General features: G+C 35.1%; 1 protein-coding gene across 1 annotated transcript in view; it reads right to left on the bottom strand.

Moving 5' to 3' along the window:
* The window catches only part of GABRA1 (gamma-aminobutyric acid type A receptor subunit alpha1), a 57040-nt gene that overhangs the window by 22132 nt on the left and 10394 nt on the right, over positions 1 to 24514 (bottom strand). The window contains exons 4-6 of the mRNA XM_035284358.3: positions 13498 to 13565; positions 6079 to 6299; positions 3792 to 3874 (exon numbers count right to left, since the gene is read on the bottom strand). Coding sequence (XP_035140249.1) covers positions 3792 to 3874; positions 6079 to 6299; positions 13498 to 13565 — 372 coding nt within the window. The remainder of the gene's footprint in view (positions 1 to 3791; positions 3875 to 6078; positions 6300 to 13497; positions 13566 to 24514) is intronic.

Here is a 24514-nt window from a genome sequence, read left to right as displayed (position 1 = left end):
CAACAGAGCGAGACCATGTCTCAAAAAAATTAATTAATAAAATTTAAAAAGCAAGGTTTTTGGTTGGTGTTAATGAAAAAGCTTTGTGGTGGTAAACACTGGGAACGGATATTATTTAGTATCAGAGAGCTGCTGATTAACACTATCATTTCACTTTTATGAGTCTCTGTGCTTCCATTTGTATGAGCCATGTGAACTAAATGATTTCTAAAGTTGTGTATTGTTCAGAATTCATTCAAATTTTGACCTATTCCTCTCTCTGTGTTTACAAGGCTTTGTTTTTGATAATTAGTCAAGAAACAATCATATATTAAGGCTTTACTAGATTCAGCTTTAGCCTAGGTCTTTATGTCAGAATCCATAACTCAAATCTCCTTTTTTTGGACTCAAAGCCTTATTTGGTGTATTTCTCAAAAGCAATGAAATGATGACAGCTATATTATGCACATTGTCCTCGGGTTAGTTGGCATTATAAAGAGAGCTTTATCCATAACCAGCAAAAAGTTTAAGTTGGCCTTTAAAAGCAGAATCTAATTGAGAATGATAAGGAAAACTGCTTCTCCACTTTAGATTTTATCACCATATGAATCAGGTTGGTTCGGAATATTCATAAACATTTATTACAGACTGTTCCACTAAATTATTGAAAACTCCCCTTGCCTATTCTTTTTTCTGATATTTCGGCAAGATGTTTGCTTCAAAAAATGAGCCAAAATATTTTTAGCCCACTCTGGCCTCAGTTTCTTGACCTTTGAAATATGCTAATCAGACCAGGTCAGAGAAATGACTTGATCACAAATGGGTTGCCCCTGCCGCTTCTCATGCCAGTGCCAGTCAGTGGTTACCAGCCATGCTGTTCTCTTCCACTAAGCATGACCATCAGAGCCTGAAATCCAATGCCTAGTTTGTTCTGTTTTGTTTCCTGAAGGTCTTAAACCCTCTTTTCTGAAGCTTATATAGAGAAGAGTCATTTAAAGCCTGAGTCCTGTAACCTTTATCCATTCAATAAATATTTATTGAGAACCTACATTGTATTAGTCTTTGTGCTAGGAAATGCTGGACAAAATATGTCCTTCTCTCATGAGGTTACAGTCTCCAGACAATAAAAAAGTTAACCAATAAATAAAATGAATCATTATTTCTGTGATAAATGGTATAAAATAAATGTACATCATGATCAACAAGACTGGTGGGACTGTAAGCAAATTTCGATAAGATCATCAAGGAAGGCCTTGGGAGATGATATTTATGCTGACGTGTGCAGAGATAGAAGAAGCCAGCCATGCTAAGAACCAAGGAAAGAGTAATCCAGGCAGAGAAAAGAGCATATGGCTCTGAGGTGGAAAACAGCTTGCTTATTTTTCTTTAGCTTCAATTTTCTTATATGAGACACTGTTTTCTACTCACTATACATTTACCTCTTCTTAAAATACCTCCAGTATTCTTCAGGCTGACAATGTGTCCAATTAAAAATATTTACTTTCAGCCTTCTTTGCAAATATCATTGGCAGTGTGAGACATGTTTGATTAATGAGATGTGGGAGTAGATTTCTATTAGGATTTTAGGGAAAGCTTTTATGTTTGTTATATACTACTCCTTTCTTTTACTATTGCCTTTTATTGTGATTGGAGATGCAGTGGTTGGAGTTACAGCAGCCATCTTGCGATGAGAAAGAATATCTAAAGACATCTTAAGACTTTTTAAGATACTGAACTAATCAGAAATCTATCAACACTTTCACACATCTTATATAAAATGATAAACTTTCCTTTTTTCAGCTATTCTCACTACTGAAAGCATTCCTGACTAATCTTTAAAAATATGTCATTCATTTTTCAAATTAGGACATTTTTAAGATAAAAGCAGGGAGGGGGTATTAGTATTTATACCAGGCCAGGCACTGTAGCTTATGCCTATAATCCCAGCAATTAGGGAGGCCAAGGCGGACAGTTTGCTTGAGACCAGGTGTATGAGACAGAACGGGCAACATAGCTGGACACTGTCTTTACAACAACCATACAAAAAAGTTACAAATCAGCCAGGCATGATGGTACATGTCTGTAGTACTAGGGACTCAGGAGCCTAAAGCAGATGGATTTCTTGAGCCCAGGAGGTCAAGCCTGCAGTGAGCCACAACTGTGCTACTGCACTCCAGCCATAGCAACAGAGCAAGACCTTGTCTCTTAAAAAAAAATTATACAAGGCTGGGCATGATGGCTTACGCCTGTAATACCAGCACTTTGGGAGGCCAAGGCAGGTGTATCACCTGAGGTTAGGAGTTCGAGACCAGCCTGACCAACAGAGAAATCCTGTCTCTGTGAAAAGTACAAAATAAGCCAGGTGTGGCAGCACATGCCTATAATCCCAGCTACTCAGGACATTGAGGCAGGAGAATTACTTGAATCAAGGAGGCAGAGGTTGTGGTGAGCCAAGATCATGCCATTGCACTCCAGCCTGGGCAGCAAGAGGGACACTCTGTCTCAAAAATAATAATAATTATTATTATACCAGTATATTAGGCATAAACCAGTACTGTCCCAGGCAAACTGTGATTTGATGTATAATCTTCCTATCTGTAGGGTTATATTGTGGTTTAGATGAACTTATCGATGTACTGTCTGATGTGCAAGTAACAAATAATGCATATTATCATTATAAAAATGGATCTGTTATTCAGGAGGAAAAATAATAGTTCATGTTAAAGAAGGTATATTAAATTGGGAAAAAAGCAGGGAGAAAGGAGTTATCACCAAATGCCAGCTTAGGCTATAGTTTTTGAAATAGTTTATCTTTGAGTTTCAGTGCAAAATGGGATTTATAAATAAAATTTTCTCTCCAGGACTGATGCTGCTAGGAGCCCGAAGGCCCTTGGCTATTTTCTTTACTTTCTGTCTTCCTACACTACCACTGTTATTCTTCTATGAATCATATCTTCACCAAAATAGTCATTTAGACTGCCTGTCTAGTGAGAACAGAAAATCAGTTAGGTAGTCCAGGAGTTGACTCAGTCCTTGTACATAACTCCCCTGCAGAAAACCAAGAATACATTATTCCCACTCACTCCACGCATGTAAACCAGTCGAAAGCAGAAGGGTAAAGAAATGATCGGAGAACCTGACTCTCATGGCCATTTTCTCTTGGCTCCTCCAAGATGTTTCTGAATATTTTCAAACAACTGAAACCCAGAGAGTTATTATAAAGGGCATTTATCTAGGATACCTTCAAGAGCACTAATGCATGCATACAAGAATGTCATGAGGTATACAGATATATCAGTTAGTTTTTTAAGACTATAATAGGGGTATTTGTGTTTTTTGCAACATCAGGTAGGTGTAGGCTTCATTATTAAAAAACACTTATTGCTCTTTGCCACCTACCAACATTTTAATTTGGTAAACAAACTTAAAATGATTTTTAAAATCAAACAAGTGTCAGTAAAGATATAAAATTGACACAATTATCTCCATTAATTGAGAGGAAAATATAATCATGAAGTAGAAGCATCCATACTTCACTTATTTTTCTACAAACACAACTGCACCATAAATAGAATTATTTCACTAACTAGTTTAATCCATGCTTTCCAGTTCAGTAGATAGAAAATAACCTGTTTCCTGAAGTCACATTAAAAAGTGAAGTCAAGGAACACTACTTATGGAAAGTCCATGTAGTATATTACTCTCTAAATTTTCTTGATTCTCTTATATGTGTTTTTCTCACAGATGTAACTAGTTAGAGATCTCTTGATTAACAATTTACAATGAAGAAAAATTAATATAAATTTACTCACAGCTTCCAAATTTTAGTGGGCAAGCATGGGCATCCATAGGAAAGTCCTCCAAATGCATTGGACATTCAGCTCTTACTGTCAGCCTTAAGGGAATACAAAGAATACAAACAAGAGCCATATAGATTAGATACTTCTTGATAATTACAAGTGGAATATTATTAGCTGAAGCGAATATATTAACAAAGCAGGTATAAATTGCATAGTTATGCTGAGCTGTTAATAATCAAATGATCTAAAAATACATATTTACAATAATGAGTGAATTCTATCCTTTTGTTTGTTTGCTTTAAGAAGATAGGCAACTTCTGATATTGTACAATGGGCAAGCCTTGTTAGTATTTTCCAAAACAACTGTTAACTAATCCACCCAGCTACAGCAAATTGTTTGACAATAAAACTAGATGCAAGCAAATAAACACTTGCATAAATACTAACTTATCCTTGGTTGAAATAAAGACATGGACAACACAGAGGCGAAGATAATTTCTCCTGCTGTAAGTGCATCTCTCTCTGCTTCCTTTCCTAAAATAGCACCGAATGCATAAAAGAAGGAAGGAAAAGGTAAAGGGGAATGTGTCCTCAGGCTTTGAGAAATTAAGAATAATATAACATCTCCATCTAGGATCTCACTACTTGCCAACCAATTGGTTTTAGTTACAAACTCACCATCTAATGAAGCTAGAACTCTGCTGTGCTTCTCTCTAGTCCCCGGGATGTTCTGTGGGTGTGTTTTTTTTTTTTTTTTTTTTTTGATTGCTAAGGAAAAAGTTCACTGAAATATATTTGCTTGCAGTTTGTAGAAATATAAGGAAATTTATATTCATGTCCTTCATATGATTTTTAGCAAGTATATTTACATATTTACCCATATTATTAATAAGCTCAAGAAATGTGGTAAGATTGATTTATAGCTAATAAATCACTAAGTGACTAGAATACCAACTAAAGCAAATATACAAAGTGTAAACTAATGATTAAATTGCACTCTTAAATGATTGAAGAAAGTAAAAACATATTAGGAGATGAAAGATATAGGCTAGACAGTGATGAAGAGCATTGCATACATGAGAAACCATTAATCAATAAACTACTTAGGATATGCAAATCTCTCCTCAGAAAATTGCCTTCTACGAGGGATGAATATCGGATTTAGGCTCAAAGCCAAGTGTATGGTGTTTCATCAGGGGAAAACATTTCAAATCTCAAATACAAATAGGTCCTGTTTAGATAATCTAGAAAGTTCTCAACACATGTGTTCATTGGTTTTCTATTTCTATCTTTTAGATTTTTTTAAGTAAGTCCTATGACATTTTGATTAGCTGCCTCAATATTGAAAGTGTCTTTTGAAGCGTTTTTTCTTTTGGATGTTTGTGTTTGAGACACTAGGCAGGTTTCTTCAAAGGCAAAATATTACTGTGCTTGCATACAATCCACTAAATTGAGGATTTTTGCCTTTATTACCTTTTTGTACTGGAGAAATAAGTGAAAAAAATCTGAATTGCAAAGTGTTGATCAAATGTAAAAAACTTATATCTAACAAGTCATCTGGGAATAAATTACTGCTGCTCTCAAGAATGAGTTTGGAACAATTCTTAATTTCTCATAAATGAGGAATATTTTTAATATCTTTTTTCTTTATAAAATTCAAAAACCTTATTTGATTTATGTTTCTTTCATTCTGTCATAAGGTATTGAGCACCTAATACATGTTAACTCTGTAGCAATCTTAAAGACAGGGAAATATTTATAAAATGGAAATGTATACATAGTCTTTAGTTTGAGCAAAATTAAGAGTATCTATATTCTCATTCTAACCATCAGTGCCATTGTGAATTCAAACACTTCTTCAAATACCTATGTCTACATGAATTTGTGATTTATAAATTTTGTAACTGTCCATATTTTTAATCTTTTATTACTTCATTTTTAGTAGAAACGTTGCAGATATACATCTTGGACAGCTTCTAGAAATTTAATCTAGATCTTACTGGGATGCAGGAATATATGAGTTTTATAGTAGTGAGAGGAGGTTCCTTATATTGAATCCACCTAGCTACAGAAAATAATTTAAGAATAAAACTAGATGTAAGCACATAAAGACTTGCATAAATACTAATTCATCCTTGATTGAGGGAATTGGAATGGGTTGGAGAGATTTTTAAGATTATTAAGGTTGAAAAGCAAGGAAGCAAATGTTCCATCGTGGCTCATCAGCCTGATGACTGCCTACAAGTGGAAGGAAATGAAGTACAGAAACATTCACGAATGGCAGTGCAGCCATCCTTACCTCATGGTGTACAGCAAGGTGCCATCCTCGGTGATCCGCAGGAGTTTATTGGGCATGGTCATGTTGTGGGCCACTGACTTCTTTCCATTGTGAAAAAACGTGTCCGGAGTCCAGATTTTACTTGCCATTAGGTTATTTAACCGGAGGACTGTCATGGGTCCTTTAAATTTTAACCTTTCATCCTTCCAGCTTTGACGGAAAAATACATCTATTGTATATTCCTAGGTAATTTTGGAAAATGACGAAGAGTTCACTGTGCTGTATTTTGCAATGCAAATATCTAACACAGACAGTGCATAATTTTTGCAATTTTGGAAGTATCATGTTAGCTAGGTGATGTTTTTAAAAGTAAACGTGTGATAGCACATACATGTTGATGTCAGGTGAATCACTGGTTGGTGAAATAATTTTTTAAAAAATACCTAAAATGCCTGACATAATTTTTGGTCAGAAAAAAATTTCCAATTATCTGCTCAGATATGTAAAAGGAAAGTAACACCCCACCTCCACCCTATCACAGCAGCGCTAGAAGAAATAGAATATATCACAATTTTAAAACAAACTCATGTTAGAAGGTATTATGCCCAGAAAGAAATGTCTAAATTAGGCAATTCCAGCCACAAAGATAAAGCATAATGTTTTGGGGGCCCTCTCATGGTCTCTGAAAACCTCATGCCCACACCCAAATAAATTATGATTCCAATATAGGTGTAAAAATTCCATCTTCTCTTTTGCTAAATAAACTTTTTTTTCCCCACAGATAATGTATGTAGACTTTCAATTCTCCTACACATTAAATAAGATTATGAACACAAAGACTCTGCTTCTATTGGTAATTTGGATATTTTTTCAAAAAGAAAAAGACCAAAAAAGAATGCAGAGTGTGCTGGTGTGTGTGTGTATGTGTTTGTGATTGTACATGTGTATAAGCCACATGAGAAATGTTTGAAGCTCATCATCATTCACAGCCAAGGAATCTATTTATTTGAATAAACACAGCATTCCTTATGGCAATACCCAGAGACAAACATCTGCTAATCTGAAAACAAGCAATGTGACTTACCAGTTCCTAAAATTGAAAAGGGTAACATCCATCTTTCGTGCAGTACTTGCCACACTGGCACTAAATTTGGAGCTCAATGGTTTGAAGTAGAGATTACCACATTCTCCATTAATCTTAAAATCTTCCAAACCAGAAGGAAGACTAACTTGAAAACATCATGCTACATTTTTCTAATCCTCTAAGCCCTGTTACATCACAAAGCAGCTGTTTTTTAAATCTTATACATATTATCTTTAGGACCTACAAAATAAACAATGTTTGTGTTTGGGAATTTTGAGTGTGAACTTAACTACATGTCTCCTTCTAAGAGTTTAAGCAATAGTGGGTAAAGACTGAATGAAGGTGTGTTCTCTGGCATTTGTTTGGCATTACTGATCCCTTACTGATCAAGTAATTAACAATTATTATTGAATGTATTAGAATGCACCAGATATAGTACTAATTGCTGATTGAGATAGAAACAAGGAAGTGTACTATGATGCCAGACTGTCTTTGTAGACAAGACATGTTACCTTGTTTGTTGGTTAGGATTTGCATCTGGAAGTGTCAGATGAAAGGCACCATGCTAAATACATGAAAGGAATTTACTCACCAACAAACATTTATTAAGGACTTGGTAAATTCAGCAAAGGAGAACTGTTTAGGCTCGGGCACTGTAAGAAAAACTCATGAAAGAGTAGGATGGGCATAGAATAGTATATTCTGTGAGTAGGGAAATGGGAAGGGAGACTGGATTATATCAGCAAGCAATATAATGTGGCAATGCCTATCAGGGAAACTGGGTGGATGGATCCACCCCAGGGTGTGCACATTTCCTCTCTAGATGACAGACAAGCTTGTGAGGTAGGGATATAATACATGATGAATTTTTCTGTTACTCAGGACTTAGTCATATAAGCTCTAGTTTCTATCCAACTGAATGATTTTAGATTGGTCAACAGTAGAGAGAATGAAAGGCACTTGCAAATCAAAGTCCCAAGATGCCTAACATGACCACGTTCCCATCAATCCAGAAAACTTGGTTCATTTGTTTGTTTGCTCCAAGGATGTTTTTTGAAAATAAATGGTAAATATAAACTTAAATTAGATTTATTACTGAATCTCTGACAAACTATATCCCAAAGGCAATGATTTCAAAAAATTATGTCAAAACTTGCCAAAATCCTGTGTATCATGTTTGACACCAGCTGTATTATTTATCTGTGCTAATTACAGACAATGGAATCCCCAAATTCCTTTAGGATATTTTCCTTCAAATATTAGACCAGTCACATGCACACATGCGCGCGCGCACACACACACACACACACACACACACCCAGCAACACTCACTGAGAACTCTTTATTTCCATTTTCTGCACTGCTAGAAGTTGAAATACAAAGTGAAATAAAAGCAGTTGATGAAAATTAGCTTCTGCCTAACCAAGAGTGTAAATATTTGGTCTCCCATTTCTGAACAACCCTCCGTGTATGATTGCTGTGGTAGCAGCAGGTAGTTCCCAGAATCTAGTTCTATAAGATGACTTTGCCCCCGTGGATACAGGTCATTAGACAAAGAATGGGCATCTGGATGAAGATTGACCAAAGCCCCCTCTTTTTTTCTGTTTTCTTTTTTGAAATGGAGTTTCACTCTTTGTTGCCCAAGCTGGAGTGCAATGGCACAATCTCGGTTCACTGTAATCTCCGCTCCCTGGGTTTAAGCGATTCTCCTGCCCCAGCCTCCTGAGCAGCTGAGATTACAGGCATACGCCACCACATCAGGCTAATTTTGTATTTTTAGTAGAGACAGGATTTTACCATGTTGGTCAGGTTGGTCTCAAACTCCTGACCTCAGGTGATTTCCCAAATTGCTGGGATTACAGGCGTGAGCCACCTCCCCCAGCCAAAGCCCGCTCTTAAGGAAGCTGGAATGAGAGGGAGGAGAGCAGCAGAACTATAGCATAATTGTTATGAATGCACGTTCTGAACTTGCCTGCTGAGAGGTCTTAGGTAATTATTTCATCCTTGCTAAGGCCCAGTTTCTTAATCTATAAGGTGGGATAATGCACTCCGTGATTTTGAGAAGTGAGTTGATACTTGTGAGAAAATCTCTTAAGAGTGCCTAGAACATAGGAAGCTCTTAGTAAAAGTTAGAAATTTTCATCTGTCTCCCATTTTATCATTTTATCAACAAAAATTTATATTGGGTTTTTATGTAGCCAGTCATGAAAATGTGCTATCTCTATAGAAGGATCATAGAGAAGAAAATCTGAGAAAAGTAAGGTGGTCAAAAGTTAAGTTACGAAGTTTTTACTTACTAAGTTCAGTTAAAAACAGAATGCAAAAGAGGGGACTTCATGGAAGAGAGACTAGACCAAGAAGAAGCTCCACTAAATAATTTGCTCAAGTTTCCAGGCTCCAGCCCCCAGCACTCAAGTGAAAAATCTGAGTTGCTCTGTTCAATAGAGTAGGCCCCTGGAGAATGTGAGTCTTAGTCTGAAGATCTGGGACAAAACATCCTCTATGTTCCTAAATAAATATTGTATTGAAGTGTTCCTGCCTGTGCCGTTTATTACCATCTGTGTGTACTTTGACTTAATACATTTTAAGCACTATGGAAAACAAGGCTCTATGTTTGTACTGCCTGGATATTTCTGTCAGAACCTAGTGCCCTGGGAATGTTCTGTTTGATTGCCAATTAATGGTTTTTAAAATAAAGTTAGAGAGTTGTCCTAATTTTGTTTTCTATTCCAGATGAAGTCAGATGCCTTGGGAGCTATGGAGTCTCTAGGGCTAAATAGCCTGGGTTCAAGTTGCTACACTTAGCTAAACAGGTCACTTTCCTTCCCTGGGAAATGTAGATAAGAACAACACTTAGCTAAAAGGTTTGGAGTGAGGATTAGATGAAATATTATCTAGAAAGCATATGTTGCCTAATGTGTTGTAAGCATTCAATCTTGTTATGTTACTAGTATAGATTAATTTATTAGTTCTCACTTTAAAAACTACAAAACTTTTCCCATTTTGAAAAATAACTGTCTTTCTGCCTTCTAATTTTGATTGTCTCTAAATCACACTGCTTCTTCTTGTATATAAAGTTTCCCATAATATAATTTAAATAATTAATCTTCCAAAGCAAGGTGCTCATGTACAATTTCTACCAGCTACTAGTAAACCAGTGGCAGACCTATGGCTAATCTGATGTTTCAGCAGAGCAACTGAAACATTGTCTTGTTGAGAGGTCTTAGGCAATAGGGAATATTGTTAGTTGAACACTCTGTTCATTATTCCTATCTGATATTTGATCAAATATAATATATAAAACATAGATCATGATAATCACAGGGATAAAGGTATATCAAAAAGCCTATTCTAAGATTTTAAAAACTCCAGAATTGGATTATGAAATCATAATTAGTCTAAACCAATAACTCAAAGACATGCCACTTATTTTTTTTTAAGAAGAGGAAAAAGCTTTTGTTTGCCTGTGGCTTCATTTGGGCATTGTCCTTTAACAACTCCTATTGGACATTGACTCTGTTAGGCACCATGCCAGGTGCCAGAGACTGAGATAGAATGGCTATTAAAAACTTTACATTATTATAAGTAGTAAAATGAGTACTTCCATCAGTGTGTGATGTCCTGAATGTTTCATGCCCTTTCTGATGCTTTCATCAATGAGAAAAGAACTTTGCTAGTGTAAAACTTCTGCATGCTCCCTATTCCTTCACACTCTTCTACTGGGGAAAAGAAAGGAAAAATGGAATTTGATAGGTGAATTTGGAAAAAGAAATCAATTTTACCTATTTTGTCCTTTTCTCTTGTCTCTTCCATTTGGATGCTGGCTGCCTTTAAGAGTGAAAAAGTCTGCTGTGCTCTTCTATTCTGGAAGTTTTACAAGCATAATCTATACCCCAGCAAAGGAAAGCCAACACTGCCTATGACTGGGTGGGTTATTCTGGTTGATTCTTGTGCCTACTCTCTGTGAACCCATTTGTCTACAGATATATGGGTTACATTCTACAATCATAATTATTAGTAATATATATGATATTCTCATTCCCCATGCCTCATACTCTATTGTTTTATATCTCATAGTTTCAGAACTCAGATAGGAAAGAGAGTATAATTTATTAGGTCCCACAAGAATTCATTTTTAAAAACTATTATAGACTCCTAAACCTATCATCAAGAAAATGCCTATTTAAAATTTACTCAAGTAACGATGAGCTAATACTGTCAGAGATGTGAAACATATCAGTCTTTATATTTTTGGCAACAATTTAAGAAAATAAGATATTTATTTATAAATAAGAGAAATAACTTTACAAAGCAGTACTGTATATGTGGCCAAAAGCTAAAATGTATTTTATAGTCAATACATGTGATTAGAATACAAAATGGAAAGTCAATTTGTTATTGGGCTAATAAAAATAATTTCATCAAGCATTTGGATCTTGATTTGGTCCTCTGAGGAAGTATAGGATTTAGATGGGTAGAGAGAAGAAGAAATTTCCATTAGGTCTGCATGGCACAATAAGGAGCTTAGAGGTAAAAATAATAACAGCTATTATTTATTGAGCACTACTGATAGACACTTGATTTACACATCTCATTTTAAATGTATAAAAATGTTGCAGGAATAGGCAACTATAATAATTTGAGCTTAAGCAATTTGTTCAAGGTCATGTTGCTGCTGATGGTGAGATTTGAATTCAGCCAGTTTGAATCCCTGAGCCAGCCCTGCTAGCCCCACACTGCCTCACAGAAAGCAGAACTAAAACAAATAATATTGGGAACGAGTGACAAAGAGTGGCAAAATCATTTATGGATTGTATGGAATATAGGCAGAAGAGTTTGTATTTGACCTTAAACATGACTGGAACCTAATAAATGTTCTTAATTATGAAGGTACCATGAGAGAATCATGTGGAAGACTGAGTTCCAACATAGGAGAATCACAATGGGTCCTCAGAGAATGGTCAATTTTGTAAAATACATTGCATCACATGATATTTCGATAAAGTGGTCTACAGACTGAATAGAATTACCAAATGATTTGTCAGATGCATAAATTCACAAGCATGATTGACTTTTATATATTTCTTGCATATTAGTAATGGCTAAAATTTGTTGAATGGTATTATTAATCCCACTTTATACATGAAGAAACTGATCCAGAGAGATATTAAGTAACTTCCCCAAGGATATACCCTTCTGTGTGAAGTAGCTGGAATTAGAAACCCAGGCAATCTAGTTTTGAAATCTGCATTCTTAGTTACTACTCTGTTACCTATCATATACTCCACCTATTTTTCTTTGTCCATTTAGTATATTTCAAAGCTTGTCTTAAAATCGAAAATAACTAATTATCCTCTGGGCCAGAATATCCCAATGTTCACTTCACAGAATATTAATTCTACAGAATGTAAACAGGGGTCAAATGACAGAAAAGGCCTTGAACAAATCCAATTGCACAAACACCAGATCAAATATAGCCAAGCAGGGTTTTTTTTCCTTCAGAACTTGTCAGAGCTTTTACTCTGCCATTCATACTGTAAGTTTTATTCTAAATCTCTCTGAGCTATTTTGAAATCAAAATACTTTTACAGTAAGCTGGTGCTAACATGAGGCATTTCAAAAATAGTGCTCAATTAATACATCTTTGAAATATTTATAATGGTATGTCTTCATGGCTACTTTATGATGTTTTGCTTATATAGAATCTTGGCTGTTATTAGTTCAGGAATATTATATAATTTCTGTAGAGCCCTATTAACTCCCATTAGACAGAAGAGAAATTCATGTTAATTTATTTGGACTGGAAAAAGAGCAGGTATATATGCATTATATTTCCATTGTTGGTAATAATTTAATGAATGCTTTTTGCAGTGAAGCAGTGTTTCCTAGTGGTATTTTAACTATTTTTGTCCAATTCTGGTCAACTTTTACACACATTTCCTTTTAATAGAGAAAAATAATTTAGAAATCATAATGTTTACAGCCATTCTATAACAGTTTCGGTTACCTGAAAACTAGCATTCTTGAATCAACATGGCCTACTAACTGAAATGAAAGTTAACTCATACTATATGGCTTGCAGGATATTAATCAAGGCAAAGCAATTATTTTAGATACTGAAAAAAAATCATGTCTGTACTGGTTGAAAAACCATGGAAATAGGTCTGATCTGGGAAGCAAATAAACTTTTTTATTGTATAAATATTATATTACATATTATACATTACATACAGAAAGACACAAAGGTATGGCCAAGACTTTTCAGATTACCTCCTATAAACTTAATTTGTATTTTTCTTTGACAAGTTAAATATTAAAAATTCTCCAAGAAAACCAAAGATACAGTGTCCACTTACCATATCATGGTCTGAAACGGGTCCGAAACTGGTAACGAAGATATCAGTCTTCACTTCAGTTACACGCTCTGATGAAGCAGGAAATTAGGCAGTAAGTGTCTATAACAGTCCTTATTAGATCTCACCACCACATACATACACCCAAATTGGAAATTTATTGGCTTTGATTAGCTATTTCTAAAACTGGTCCACTGTGTAGTCCTGATAATTTACTGCTTACACATAAAAATTCACAGTTAATATTTTCTATGGAGAATGAAGCCTAAATATGCCACTTTGGGAGGCAGACTTTATGAAAAACTCAGCTGCTGCCTAATGAATTCTTCAAGAATGGACATACTTGCCTAAATAATACTAAACTGCTTCACATTGTAATGAAAACACATTAGCATATTTGTATGGCTTAAACTTAAATATTTTTACATGGCAAGATAGGTCCTCCAGGTATTTAAGCTATTCTTAAGTATATAGTGTAGTTTAGCAAGCCTTATTAACTCTTTAAGGACTCAAGAGTATGTTTTATAAATGTTTGCTTTCTTGCACTAAATCATAACTGAGTTATCCAAATTACTCCCTGGGAAAAATATGTCTGTTTCATATTCCATGTGATTTTATTGTTTTGTCCTCTAATGGCACATATATCAACCAATAAAGCATATTTATTATAGTGCTGTGACAACAGTCTTTTTCCAGAGAAATACTGCCATTCCCCAAGAGATAGGATAACAATGCTTTCAGAAAAGAAAACAATTAGTTGAGGGGTGAGAATGAAAAATATGAGTTGATAATTTTCACTTTAGCTCTAAAAAACGCAGTCCGGTATCTTAAGCAGTTCATTTATCAGCATATTGATACCTCTAAAAAGGTGATTCACCTTTTATAAATTCCTTTGAATTTATAAAGTGATAATTTCCTTTAGAAATCAGGAGCTGACCTTTTTCTCTTAACAATTTACTTGTGAAGAGTTAAGACGTTCAGTATAAATTCATCTCAAGAAGGTCATGTTATTCACTACATGTAATGTATAACTCAGTTAAAAAAATAATTTGGAATCAGGGATGTTCCGTTTAATAACCAATACAATGTTTTCTGCAAAAAAAATAATAATAATTGGCTTCAAAATGCTTAAATGAGCCTCTTGATATAGAAATTATCTGTAATTTACCCTTTTAAAAGTTCAAAATGAGAACATAGCTTATGACAATGAAAATAAAGAGTTGTGGTTTTAGAAATCACTTCCAACTGTAGCTTTAGCACACTGCAGCAACACTGTGTAGCATGAGAGGCACAATTGTCAGCGCTGTTTCAGCTGCCTCAACCATACTCCTCTTCTGATGCCCCCATTCTCATTTGTTCTAGCACCATTTCTCTGGTATATGTCCTTCTCTATTACACACATTCTTTCCACATACATTTTCACTAGACTATTTCTTTTTCTTAGTTAAAACATCTGTTATTTCTTAAGACTCCATCAAGAGCTCATTCTTTATTAGAAGTCAGGACTGCCTTTCAAACAAAAACAATAATTAACAAAATTTATGCTATATGTTCACAAAAGCAAGAATTTATCATAGTAAATGAGCTCACATTTTTCTCTGCTTTTTTTTAAAATATTTCCCTTTCCGAATCAAATAAAAATATCATCAGTTGGCTTTTCTTTGCTATAATAAAATAAACCTTTATTATCACAAAGAAAGCACAAAAGACAAGATGACAGACCCTTGAGTATATTTTCACCCTAAATTATTTGTGTACCTTATTGTATTACTTTTATTTCTTATTATTCATAGATAAACTTCTTGCAATTAGGTGTTTTCCAGGCTGAGTGATGGAGAGAATCAAAATCTAAATTGTCGTTATACATAAATCTTGAAATGGTCAGATAGTCCTGTCACACTTTTTTTTTCTAATTTGTTGACTCAATTTCTCTTTGTTTCCAAGGTTCAACTTTGGTTCTGCTTATATAACAAAGTTTAAGAATTACAATGAATATTTTATCAAACTTAGTAATATATGGAATAATTAAAATGTTAATTTTTATTAATATATAATTACTTTTATTTTTGAGATGCATGTTCATTTAGGGAATATCTGTCAATCCTTGTCTGCCCACTTGCACATACTCAGCAGCCAAGGTCAGCTCTCCGGGAGTCCTTTATCACTATTATGTAATTCTTAAGTATGGGAAGAGCATAATATCTACACTTTAAGGTAATTCCATAAGGTCCCTAGCTTTACAAAATTGATTTACCAAAGGTATTAGAAGCCACCAAACTGTAATATTTAGCATAATAAAAAGCCCTGAAGGAGAAAGGTGAGCACTTGGCAAATAATGGGCCTTTCTCTCTGTTATTTTAAGATTGCTAGTAGATTACCATGCTGAATAATAAACTAATTAAAAGGCTTAAAAGTGTGTTTATAAAGATTATTGTACCAATAAAATACAGTACAAGACATAGTTCAATTTACATCCACATATAGCCATGTATAATTGTTACTGTGCCATTTAAAGATAAGGTAAGGGCTGATATCCAGAATTTACAAAGAACTCAAACAGATTTACAAGAAAAAAACAAACAAGCCCATTCAAAAGTGGGCAAAGGATATGAACCGACACTTTACGAAAGAAGACATATATGAGGCCAACAATCATATGAAAAAATGCTCATCGTCACTGGTCATCAGAGAGATGCAAATCAAAATCACATTGAGATAACATCTCATGCCAGTTAGAATGGCGATCATTAAAAAATCTGGAGACAACAGATGCTGGAGAGGATGTGGAGAAAAAGGAACACTTTTACACTGTTGGTGGGAGTGTAAATTAGTCCAACCATTGTGGAAGACGGTGTGGCGATTCCTCAAGGCTTTAGAAATAGAAATTCCATTTGACCCAGCAATCCCATTACTGGGCATATACCCAAAGGACTATAAATCATTCTACTATAAGGACACATGCACACGAATGTTTATTGCAGCACTGTTTACAATAGCAAAGACCTGGAATCAACCCAAATGCCCATTGATGATAGACTGGATTGGGAAAATGTGGCACATATACACCATGGAATATTATGCAGCAATCAGAAATGATGAGTTCGTGTCGTTTGTAGGGACATGGATGAATCTGGAGAACATCATTCTCAGCAAACTGACACAAGAACAGAAAATGAAACACCGCATATTCTCACTCATCGGCGGGTGATGAAAAATGAGAACACATGGACACAGAGAGGGGAGTACTAAACACTGGGGTCTATTGGGGGGAAAAGGGGAGGGCCAGTGGGAGGGGGAGGTGGGGAGGGATAGCCTGGGGAGAAACGCCAAATGTGGGTGAAGGGGTGAAAGCAAACAGAACACACTGCCATGTGTGTACCTATGCAACTGTATTGCATGCTCTGCACATGTACCCCAAAACCTAAAATGCAATAAAAAAATAAGAAAAAAAAAGATAAGGTAAAAAAGGAAATAAATTCACATATATGACTACAACCACATGTTGAGAGTCTATTTCTTTAATATTTCATTTATCATTTCTCCTAAACTTATTTACCATACCAGTTCACCATCTTCAGTTATTTTATCTTATTTTCTACTAGACACTTGCCTCTGAGACTTCCCAATGCTTACCATTCCAACATCACTAGACAAGTGCCCTGACTGGGTGTCCCCACATGAGTCTCTTGGGAGACCTTCTCACCATGAATGCTAACCTTCCGTGTATCCTTCAGGAGTTCCTGATTTTTGCTCTGTATTTTTTTTTTCTCCTCCATGTATACTCTCAATCCCTAGGCCTTATCTTGCAAGATTTGTGGCATTCCTGGGAATTTTCCTTGTTTTCATATCTTTATGATTTTTCTAAACATATTTTGAAGGTTTCTTTTTTTAACAACATAATATATTATATTATTATATACACCTCAAGCATACCTCAATACTGAAATTTGCCTGTGGGAGATTGCAGTGACAAACTACTAAATGGAAGAGGGGAGTGGAGACCTAAGAAGAGGAAGAAGCAGAGAGTAATGATATTCTGCATACTAACTAGAACTTGGGGCATTAGAATAATTTGAAAAGGGGATGAACACAACCAAGGATGAAAACAACCACTTTTCATCCATTTCCTCCTCTAATATGTCTCCTTTGCCACATACCCAAGAAATTCTCTTTAATTTGATTTGTAATCAGTTTATAGCAAGTGTCCAGTGGAAAAAAAAGTTTATGTGGCTGGAAAACTCTGGTAATTATCTAATGCTGTTGAAAACATTAACAACCTAATGTCTCTGAGAAATCACGTCTTAAATAAATGTGGTCGACCTTGTTAACCCTGTTTCCCCAAATTATTTGAGACTTCTGCTCTAAGATATTACAAAAGCTTTAGGGTGTGCTTGAGGCTATATAACAATATAATACATTATGTTCTTAGGAAAAAAAAACCTTCATAATATAAGTTTAGAAAACTCAGAAAGATATGAAAACAAAGGAAATTCCCTGGAATGCCACCATTCACATAAATCCACTGAGATACGGTTTGGACATGTGTCCCACCCAAATCTCATGCTGACCTGTAATCCCAAATTTTGGAGGTGGGGGATGGTGAAAGGTGTTTGGATTTTGGGGGTGGATCCCCATGAATGGCTTTGGCCATCTTCTTGGTGATAAGTGAGCTCTCTCTCTCTGAGTTCACATGAGATCTGGTCATTTTAAAGTGTGTGGCATCCCTTCAACGCACCACCCCCCACCCGCCACAACACACTCTCTCTCTCTCTTACTCCGGCTTTTGCTATGTGATACATCTGTTCCCCTTTCACCTTCTGCCATGATTGGAACTTCCTGAAGCCCACATCAAAAGCCAAGCAGATGCAGTGCCATGCTTGTACAGCCTGCAGAATTGTGAGCCAATAAAATCTCTTTCTTTATAAATTACCCTAGTCTCAGTTATTTCTTCATAGCAATTCAAGAATGACCTAACACATCCACTTTCTATTCAAATATATACTTAATGATTTTCCTCAAACCACATCCTCACTTAGTCCAGTATATTTTCAATGACAAGGGACAGTTTTCCTAAACTAAAACTATATATTTCACGAGAGTTCACCTGGAATTCTCCAAGTGGTTTATGAAGTCATTCTTCTTCAGGATAGAAGGTTTATAATCCCAAGTACAAAGGCTTAAGAAAGGGCCTTGTTGCAAATCAAGTTCAGCCGAATTAAAAATAGAGACATAGTTAACTCTCTTTCTTTGTCCAAGAAAAGGTGGGTTGAAATTATGACCTTTAGCCCCATGACCAGGCTCAAATGGAAAATGTGTGCGTGTGTGTGTGTGTGTGTGTGTGTGTGTGTGTGTGTGTTTTGACTGAGATCTAGGGGAATTCTTCAGGAACCTTCTTTTTCTTCAAGTGCTGAAAAAATTTAATCATCTTAGCCCTTCTTCCCAATGAGATCCCACAGAGTATAATTATTTATGACTCGAGGAACATTAGAATCTAAATCATGTGCTCTAATACCAGAAGTTATTGACTAAGCACCATATTCTAAAATGCTATTAGAAATAGCTGAAAAGTACCTAAGGACTTTCTGCAGATCACATGAAGAAAAGTCAACAAATTTTTTATGCTTCAATTATATTCTAAGAGCATACAACACAAGTCAGAAACTTCTAAGAAAGTCTATCTAAAATTATTATACACCTAGTCAAAGCTAAATATGAGTGAGCTATCAATATAACTAGGAAATTGTCTGAAAATGAAAATCAATTAAAATAACATGGTTGGAAGAATGTTCAAAGAGATAATTAATCAAAGAGTTTTAAGAATATTTTATTCACAATAGTTCTTCCATGTCATACGTAAAAAAGAAAGTCAAAACACTCTGGTTTTTGAAAGAGGGTCTCGTTCTGTTTCCTGGGCTATAGTGCAGTGACTTCTGGCTCACTGCAGCCTCAACCTCCTGGGCTCAAGTGATCCTTTCACCTCATCTTCCTGAGTAGCTGGGACAAAAGGCAGCACCACCATGCCCAGCTATTTTTTAAAAATAGAGGCAAGGCTGGTCTTGAACTCCTGGGCTCAAATTATCTTCCAGGCTCAGCTTCCAAGGGTGCTGGGATTACAGACATAAACCTGTGCACCCAACCCAAAATATTCTTTAAGGAAAAATGTATATACCTGTGCAAGTTTTCTAGGGAAAATCATTGAATGAAGTTATTTAAAAAGAATTATGATGATGATGGTTGTTACTGCAGTTAGAGATATCTCAAAATAATACATTCAACATAAGTGAAGAATTTGGTGATAAATCTATTAAACTCAGTCTTTAAACAAGCACACCCTTCAATGTGTAAGACACATACATTTGTGTTTATACATATGTATATACACACTATACATGTATAAACATATATAAATATATTCCCTAACTCCCAGACAGCAGTTAAACTGTTTTTTCCTGGGAATTTTCTACAATGTTGATATCCTGCTGATAAGTTTTGAAATAACATACATTTTGAATCGGTAATTCAAAAATATGAGATAAGAACTGGAGGCAAAAACGAGAAAACCAGAGTAGTAAAATAAGCAGTAAGCACGTTAGATTAAGCATCTAAACACTCAGATTTAAACTCTGATTTTTCTCGAGAACAAGCTGTGTGATTTTAGGTACAATCCTATAATCTCTCTGAGTCTCTATTCTTACATTTTGAATGAAGAAATAATACCTGCTCAAATGACTACATAGCATTGGAGTGAAGTTCAAATAACACTTTGGTGCCAAAAACACTTTGAGAGGCATTAATTTAGTCAATAAATTAATGTTGGGTACATTAATTTAGTCAATAAATACATTTTCTATGTGCCACTTAGGCACTATTCTAGGTAACAGTAATACAATGATGAGTAAAAGTGAAAATGCCTCTGTTCCTCTGTAGCAAAACTCACACTGATTTTAGGAAAAACATATTTTAGATAGAATAGGAGATAGATAGAGATGTAAGTGCCTATATAATTATGCACAAACACATATATACAAATTTTGCTAATTAAATTCTGATTATAAATGCTCTGAAAAAAATGTCTTTGGAAGAGATAAAACTTGAACCGAGACTTTAAAGATGGGAAAAACTTAATAACATCCAGATCCAGGAAAATACGTTAAGGAGAAGGGGGAAAAAAAAGAAGCAGGCAAAGGATCTGAGGTGAAAATAAACGTGTTATGTTTAAGAAACAGAAAGTCCAGTATAACTGAAGCCTGGTGATGCTGATGATCTTGGTACAAGATGACAATCTAGAGGTGAATGGGACCATATCTGAACAGCCCTGTGCATTTCAGCTAGCAGTTGACCTTTATTTTAATGCAGTAGGAAGCCTTTGGGTAATGAAATGAAATGATATTACTTGCCATCTAAGAAGATAGCTGATGCTGTGTAAATAGTGAATTGCAAAAGTGACTGTAATAAAAAAAAAATGGAGGAGGAAATGAATAATGAAAAATTGTAGGTGGTGTTTTATTAGTAAGGCTATCATAACCATTTATTTAATATGGCATTGGCCATATTTTTCCTGGAAATGCTGTCTACTGAGGAACTCAGAGTAATATTCACTAGACCCAGTTATATGGGTTCACACTGATGAAGGAGGCCTATTACCTTACTTAACCTGTTTTGTGTCTATTGATTCACAGAGGTAGGCACTACGTGGAGACTAAATGGATTAACATTAGTCATTATAATAAAATGTAGCTCAAAACCCTGCTTTAAAATGGTCCTGTTTGGAAATTGAAAAATATCCTGGGCTCCTACATAAACATCAATGTATACTCCTGGATAAGGCAATATTCCAGCTCCCTGCTGACCTGAATGATTTGGGCACCATTTTTGTCCCCTGTCCTTCATCTCCATTCAATTAACACCTCAGAAAAACTGGGAACTTTTTCCCTAGTTGTTATGTAGAGCTACTTAACTGTGGCTGTTTTCAGCTACTGAATCTAGATATAGGGGTAGACACTCAAATTTCAAGGTGTTTGACCAATCCTTGATTCTTTGGTGTTTCGGGATTCCGAGAACCCAAGTGATACAAACGTTTCCTAGAAAGAAAGGTCAGTATTGTTGTAGGACCTATTTATCTTATTTCCACTGATAAATTCCCTCCTTATACTGTAATCTGAGCAGTTTCTATTGAGAGAGAGCTAAACTTTAGAGAATGTGCATTTTGCTGTTGGAGAAATGGGTTTCTCCTGGCCAGTAGAAGTCTTTTTAAAATTTTTATAATTTTTAGTTCTTCTGAGTACATAATAGGTGTATGCATTTGTGGAGTACATGAGATGTTTGGACACAAGCGTGCAATGTATAATCCATATAAGTCTTGATCAAAATTGTACAAACTGCGATAGCTGTCAGTCATCCTATTTCCCACTCTCAGGGTAGCATTTTAGTTATGCCAGAATAATACTATTAACAATCTTACAGACACATGTCATTTCTTAGGGACTTGCTTTCTCTTAAGTTTTCCAAAGATGGCCATAGGTGACATATAGCAAACAAGATTCTCATCTCAGGAACACTATATTAGTTTTCAAATTTAGAATTCTGATTCTGCCAGAAAAAAAAGCAATGATCTATAGACAATATTTTTTAAAATCCCACATTGGTACTAGAATCAACATGGGAAATGGAAACTATAAAAAGGGTCAAGAGTAACTACACAACGAAAATAAACCATTGCTGTTTACCAATGCCCTTTATAATTTGGACATAGTTGCAGTGGTTGACTTTTTAAAAATGTTTTCACTTTTCATATTTGTGGATACATAGTGAGTGTATTTATTTATGTGGTACATGAGATGTTTTGATACAGGCATGCAATGCTGAATAATCACATCCATCCCCTCAAGCATTTATTATTTGTGTTAAAACAATCTAATTATACTCTTTTAGTTATTTTTAAAATGTCCAGTTACGTTATTATTGACCATAGTTACTGTGTTGTGCTATTAAATACTAGGTCTTACTCATTCTTCCTAGTATTTGTACCCATTAACCATCCTCACCTCCCTCCCCCCAGTACCCGGTAGGGTACTACCGGGTCTGATTACCATCCTTTTACTCTCTGTCCCTATGAGTTTAATTGCTTTCATTTTAGATCTCACAAATAAGTGAGAACTTGTAACATGGGTGCAACAGGAAGTGATTGTGCTAAGTGAAATAAGGTAGGCACAAAGACAAACACTGCAGTGGCTTCACTTAATCTCAGGAAAATATTGGCACTGATCGGGTAGATAGTTTACATACAACAGAAAAGATGAGAGTATGAAGTTTTCTAAACATGCTAGAACATTCTTTTGGGTATTTAGGTTAGATTCAACAGACAAGCTGGCTCCATGAGCTGATGGTAGATCTCAGCCAGTAAATGTTAAAAGGTATTCTCTGTACGTTTTAACAGTTCCTCCTGGGATTTTGGTAACTATATTTTCTCTGAAATTTAGCTGAGTTATGAACTGTTAAGATATAGCATTTCTGTGGAAATGAACTTCATTTTGCCAAACTCTGAGCATCTGCTCCACACCTTGCATTAAAAGCAACAGAGAAAATGACAGCAAATTCAAAAGGAAGGATTCCAGAGTAGAATTTCAAAACATAGTACTAAAGGCTATTCTCTGGTAAAGTAAATACAACAGCAAGGGATTGCACAAACTTAACCTTCTTTTATTTATTTATTTTTTTTGGAAATTGTCAGTAATTTAGACTTTTTATTCTACCTAATGCTATCATATTGTGACAGAAATTATTTTGTCCTGTTTTTGAGTTTTTAAATATAAATACAAAATAGGCATTTTAACATTAGTTGAACATGAACAAAATGATTCTCTCTAATCTCAATGTTAGATGGCATATTAACAATATAAAAGATCACATGCATATCAGACATCTTATTATCTTGAGCTAGATTGAAGTTGAATTTTAAAAGAATTAAACTATGCTGCTTTCCCTATCCTTGGGTCTTCTAAACTTTACAAAGTTGTACAAAAAATAATTTGTTCTTTTTAGAGCACTCTTAGTTTGCCACTTTTTCTTATATTTATGTAAAGGAATGGAACCCAAGACTCAAGTCAATTCCCTAAGAAGCCAAAAACATTTTGCCAACTGTAGGGAATTTCTTACCCAGTTGCCTTGCATTAGGAGGTGGGAATTTTTACATCTTAAAGCTGAGATCTTGAAATAATTAGGCTAAAGGTTAGTCTTAAGGTTTCCTACTGGCATATATAATTCAAGATCAGAAAAGATATGATAATAAAAAGAAAGTCTGCTTTGAGGAATAAATGATTCTTTTAAATAATATGTTGGTGTTTAAATACGTTCAAACATAGCTCCAGTTACAAACGCTTTGTTACTTGATACTGTCAAAGAAAATCTAAAAATGAAAACAAAACAAAACCCACGAAACCAAAAAATCCAAACCTACAACACTTACAGAAAAAAAAAGAATATGTTAACTAAATTTCTGTTAAAAGTATAGCAGGAATAAAGATAGTCTATTCTCTAGCTGCAGTTTTACTTCTCTACATCTACCTCTCCACTCTTCTCTCAGGGTTTGTCGTTTTAGGAATACACATCCTTCTCTGTTTCCTTTGCTGTCTTTACCTATGTGGTTTGATGACAAAACCTTTGAGAGGCATTTATCATCCATGATATCATACATGGATATTAAGTTTAAGACTGATGTACATCATTATAACAATGTTTCCAGGAACTACCTAATGGTAGTTAGGGAGAGAGACACTGAAAAGTTCTTTCTTCTGAAATTCTTTCCTTTAAGACCTCATTTCTTCAGCTAGATCATGTTTGTGTTCTAGTTAAAGAAGTATCTGCCCTAATTTGTTTTCCAAGAAGTGAAGTGAATGTGTTCATAGAATAAAATGTCTTTTGTAAGTTAGATGGGTGAAAATGAGTATGTGCACAGGAGAAGGAGAAACCCTTAGCTTGGTTACATGGCCTCTTGGTGATAAACTGTAAGTCAGTGGGGCTC

This window comes from Callithrix jacchus, chromosome 2 (genome assembly GCF_049354715.1).
Source record: "Callithrix jacchus isolate 240 chromosome 2, calJac240_pri, whole genome shotgun sequence".
Classification (NCBI taxonomy): Eukaryota; Metazoa; Chordata; class Mammalia; order Primates; family Cebidae; genus Callithrix; species Callithrix jacchus.
Note: the sequence above shows the minus strand (reverse complement) of the source record. Positions and strands in the feature narration are given on the sequence as shown.